At 41.2% G+C, this 5624-nt stretch overlaps 1 protein-coding gene across 1 annotated transcript; it reads right to left on the bottom strand.

Moving 5' to 3' along the window:
• Positions 1 to 241: 241 nt before the first annotated feature.
• On the bottom strand, positions 242 to 2529 carry LOC145456898 (GTP-binding protein drn-1-like). The gene is made up of 2 exons (XM_080335041.1): positions 1819 to 2529; positions 242 to 1195 (listed from the first exon to the last, which is right to left on the bottom strand). Exons 1-2 carry the CDS (start codon positions 1937 to 1939, stop codon positions 723 to 725), a joined length of 594 nt encoding a protein of 197 aa, XP_080191167.1. The 5' UTR covers positions 1940 to 2529; the 3' UTR covers positions 242 to 722.
• Positions 2530 to 5624: the final 3095 nt, after the last annotated feature.

Genomic DNA, 5624 nt, shown 5'->3' with positions numbered 1-5624 from the left:
GATCTGTGTGGCTGGTACTTCGTAGGATTATAATAACTAGACTCAAGCCTGCCAGAAACTCAAAGTTGTCTTTTTTTCCCTCTACTATCGGTGTCTTTATTTGCCGCCGGTCCATCGGAAATTCATACTGCCTACCTTCATAACTTGATCCAGGACAGGATTTGAAGAACGAAAACATAGTCGATATTATTTGATGCAGTGGTACCGTGACGCACGTGATTGTTACCATCAACAGGTCAGATCAGGCGTGGCAAACACGCACATTTTATTGCAAAAAATACATACAAAAATCCAGTACAAACCAGTGTCCACATCAGACCGTTCGCATTTTCGATCTACAATACAGCATCATATCTTGCTAACGGTAAGCTATAATTATTTTAACTTGGGACGCTATATACAATATACGAGCCTTTGTGATATCTCAAATCAAGTACAGAAAGTAAATGAAGCAGTGATTGGCGAGAAAGACGCATGGATGGTCTAGGTATCATCGTCACGCAATTTTGAAATGTATTTCCGTGTATATTTTTCATTTCGCTGTATGAGACCGAATTAGATACTCTGGGAGTCGGGGTTGTGCAATGCTAAGGACAAGGCATCGTAAGTCGCTGTAGCGAAGAAATATAACCTTAATACCGTCTTCAGTCTTGCTCGCGAGCATGACTTTCTGATCCGTCCATTGCAACAGCAACGTCTCATCCGCCGTACTTAGAGATGGCTCAGAGAATTACGCAGTTGGATTTTTTCTTACGTTTCTCGTTATCCGGATTCTGCGCCGCGTGATTCTCCATCACTTTCCCTACCAGAGTCTCAAACGCCTTTTTAACGTTTTCGTTGCAAGTTGCCGACGTTTCGAAGAAACCGCAGCATTCAAGTTCTTCGGAAAGCTTTTTTCCGTCTTCCTCGCTGACTTGTCGGTTTAATTTGGCCTCGTCGGCTTTATTACCGACTAAAATAACGGGGCGGCTGATCGATTCCGCTGCGTCGGAAGATGACGAGTCTTTAAGGATCTCGATAACTTCGTTGCGAATATATTCCAGTGAATTCTTATCCGATATGTTGTAAAGAATAGCTATTCCTTGGCAGTTTTCGATTTCATCGCCACCGCTTTTTAGATCTTGAATTATGGAGACCGTGACTTGTATCGTCTTTTTATCCAACACTATCGTTTGGCTGGAAGATCCCGGCGGTGCTGGAATTGAAAATGTGTTTATGAAGTTGAAAATTTGAAAACAATACAATTTCGTTCATTCGTATTATGCTGAATCATACAAAACAGCCCACGATTGCGACACAATCATATGTAGTGCATTAGTAAATGACACGTCAATGGACAATTCCATCGGTTCATTGATACTGGAATCCGCTTTCATGTTTAACTCCCGCACTAACAATAAATCTCACCAAACACGTCACCACGGACTACATAGTGAAGATAGTAGCGGAATGGACATCTCACGAATGCGGCGTTTATTTAGAATGTCACACTTTAACGTGTCAGGTCATATATAACAGTTCTTTCATAGCGTCATCAGTGTGTGTTAAAATGAACACCAAATTAAGTGCTACATGTGACGCGATACAACAAGTATATACTGGTAGCTGCATCGCTAACATATGGATGACGTCAATACAGGAAATTCGTTTTCATTCTCGATGCGGTGACCTATATAGTCACAAATGTGCATATAAATATCCTGGTGCAGTCAACTACATTAATTTAGAGTTACAAAGCATCAGATTACATGGCCACATTGTGTCGCAACTTCGCAGGTAAATAGAGTGTTGAAAGAAGTAAGTTCGCAATATACTGACCATCGAATTCTCTTGGCGCTATCCATCCCTTTATATACTGTTCTCGCAGTGAATATTTCCCGACACCTTTACCGCCTATCAAAATGAAATGTAGCTTCGTCGCATTCTTTTTCTTTCCCATCCTTGCAATGTGACTGAGATTAATTATAGCTAACCCTATAATCGTATTCAAGAAGCTCAATTCCAACTTCTATGAAACAGGCTCATACCGACTAGCCGCGTGTTAGAGTAGCGTTCCGTATGCATGTAACTTAAAGCTTGCAATCGCCTAAGGTTCGGGCGCTTGCTGAGTCGCGTTTCCGGTTGCAGAAGCAATTCATTTTTAGTTAGAAAGAATGGTCTGCTGAGTGATGAATGCTGCTCGATCGACAACATACACGACAAACAAAGATGCAGTATCGATGGCCTATTGCTAAAGTTACCCCGGTGGCCGTGGATGTACGACAAAACGGACAATTTAGTCTACAATACGCACAGCAGCTTTGCATCGTTTCGAATGATGTTCGAGAAACACCGGTTCTTTTTATAAGACCGACGCCGGACAGAAAGCGGGAGAAAAGCTCGAATCACTTTTAAATCTAAAAATAGATGCAACGGCGTACCGCGAGTCGATTATATAGATAGCTATCATAATAATATCTTTTATTTGTCGATTTATTTTCATATCGTTGATATGTTTTACAATTATGAGCTGATATACAATTATCACCTCGAATTCACTGTGATACCTAACCTTATGGTCATAACAAACGATCTATAGGTTGCAGCCTATCACCCGAGGACGATAAATGCTATACGAGTTATCAACATTTCGATCGGTTCCCGTCATTTTTAGTTGATCGGTATTCCGAACACTGGTGCTTATCTTCCTTGAAACGAGGTATAGTTTGTATTCATGCAAATTCATATGTATTGACTTCAACCAAGTTCAGGTATAAAGAAGTTTTCTAATCATTTAAGGCAGTGGTTCTCAACCTGGGGGGCGTGAAAGCATCTGAAGGGGGCGCGAAGAAACGGTCAACTGAAGAAATTTTTCGCGCTCTGCGCGATTTACCTCCAATTCACGCGTGTTTCTCGATATATAGACCGAATATAAATTTTTTAATTCTCTCGTCAACAGTCATAACCTTACATGCCACCAAACAATCTATTGGGGTTGCTATCATCCGGGCTGGATTCTGTGATATGACGATAAGGGGGGCGCGAAATTTTTCAGTGTCATAAAGGGGGGCGTGTTTAAAAAAAGGTTGAGAACCACTGATTAAGGTAAGTAGCCTACAGACTACCACATCACGTCGTGGGTGAGCAATGAGAATATACCCACACAGTGGTGGTGTGCAATGTAATAGTTAGATGAGGCCGCTAAATGTAGGAGTGACAATAGTCAACACCTGAGCAGTACCGTAACAGCCGCACCCCGCAATTGAAGAGGCCCCAAAATTATTTCACAAGTAAACATAGAGGCGAACATGTTAGGGGCCAGCGCCTGACAAAGTACTGTTCCGGTCCTGCCTGTGAGGTTGTGATAACATATGGTAGCACTGTTCACAGGAAGACAGTACTGTCGTTGCAGAGCTAAAATCGAGTTTAATTATACCAGGGTTGCCTGCTCTTACAAGAAGATGCACCGACTGCTCTAATTTAGTTGGACATATGGTATGTTACGTTGACGACACCGCTTGTGATGGGTGTTATACTATAGTAATTCCTATGAAAATTTCCAGCAATATTATTCCAACTCATCTTCAGACGTAGCTTATCGAGACAATAACAACGCTACTTGGTCGTGGCAGTGTTGATCGGGCTGCTGTCGCGTGATAGATACCATTCCACTAATAAGTGGAAAAACAATACCATATTGTACACACAATAATAGTAATACACATAATAGTCAAAAAAATCCTAGCTCGGGTTCATACGATTAACGAACTTTTAGCCTAGGCTGCAGCTATGAGGATAAGCATATAAGCCCATTTCGATAGAAAATCCCAATGTTGCAACATACTGATTTGAATGCGTTGCGATGCATTACCATCGATTTTAAATGACAGCATATATATACTTGACTTCCTAACTCTTACAACCACATTTAAAATCCAAAAACCTATCGTAAATCTCCCAGATACAGTACTATATAAACGTGATATTCACAAGGCAGTACCAAGCCGCTAACTAGACGTGCCTTATCTCGGCGTCTAATTGTATTTCAGACGCTCAACGCGTAGCCTAAACGCGCCTATAGCCCGATCAAGCTTTCAGCAGAAGTTGTTCGACAGTTTACAACTGACTGAAAGCCCTGCAGGTGCGCTGATTGGCCTCATCTCTGAGCAACTACTACCGTCTTCCGTATTAGTAGTTAGGTATGAGGCATCGTGGATTGAGTGTATGATAAGTGCTAATTAACTTGACTACATGATGAATGAATCCTGCGTAATGGCACTTCCAGTGCATTAAATAGATATCTTCGCTTGAGGTAATTTTGAAGCTTATACTAGAGCGATCTTGTTATCTTTTGTAGTTGGCAAATTAATAATCCGAACCTCAGAACAGTTGATTCCGACTGGGCCCGGTGTCCCGTAAAATACGGACTGTAGAAAACACATATTACACGTGCCACACAAACACATGATGGTCTTCGTTTGAAGACTCAGCCACCATATATAAATCATTATTTCTTCTAGCCTGGGTGGCTCGGCTTCGTTCAATATCAGTCAGTTTATAAATAATTTCATCGTTTCAAAACACCGCAAGACTGCGATAAAAAGAAAAGAGAGGAAGATGTCAAAACGACTTGGAGTAGTATTTGAAATCAGACACCCACCTGGGTTCACACCAGCTAAGCGATGTAAATTAGAGACATGTAGGATTTGATGGAAAGTCCCGTCTATATATTCCTATCTCTGTATCGCATTTTTGTAATATGTACGATACTGATTTGCACGGTTGACAAATAAATATTTTCTATCTTTATCTATTTCGTAGCGACATGTTGTTGGTGTTATTTTATATTTGTAATTGTAACTGACGGCCGGCTACGCCATTGTCAATACTAGAAAACTGCATGATAGCCTGAGATTTCACGTTCGAGGAAGAATTTTCCAACAAAAATATTTTCTTACAATTGATCACTGGCACAATATACTCCCTATTTACGGGCCTAACGTAAAACATGACACTGCCAACCTGCAACTTTCCTCAGCGCTCGAATATGGAAATATTTGATCTGTTACCCAGAAATTTCTTGGCGTTGGGTTCCCTTCCTAAGTGTGGGAGGTTTAACTAGGCCCCTCCTCACGCTTGCGTCTTATATTCTCTGCATTACTTCTCATTCAGTGTGCATGCCTCTTATTTACTTCGCCTAGGCTAAGGTGGGTGTCTGATCTTAATGGCTACTCCAAGTTGTTTCGACACCTTCCTATCTTTTCATTGTATCGCAGTCTTGTGATGTTTTGAAACGATGAAAATATTAATAAACCTGACTGACTGACCCTATCCGTGCGAGCGTTGTCTGACAAAAGCGTAGAACGGAAATAGATCGTGCTATCAAGTCTTAGACTCAGGAATCGCATATGCAGCTATCGGCCTGGAGAAACATTACCAAGATGTTTAGACACAATGAATATCAAACAACGATCCTGTCGTTATTAGGAACGAGCACCTTATCAATGCGTCTTGTAAACTGCTTCCTGGTTGCAGCTGCCCACATAAGTAGCATGTGTGACTCGCATCAAATCAATTGGTAGTCATGAAAAGTCAAATTGGAGGAAATATGAAATTCCCATTATTTACATGTCACACTTCCAATG

The sequence above is a fragment of the Botryllus schlosseri genome, chromosome 15 (assembly GCF_051294905.1).
Source record: "Botryllus schlosseri isolate E-star chromosome 15, Bs_hap1, whole genome shotgun sequence".
In the NCBI taxonomy this organism is placed as follows: domain Eukaryota; kingdom Metazoa; phylum Chordata; class Ascidiacea; order Stolidobranchia; family Styelidae; genus Botryllus; species Botryllus schlosseri.
This window is presented reverse-complemented; position numbering and strand designations above follow the sequence as displayed.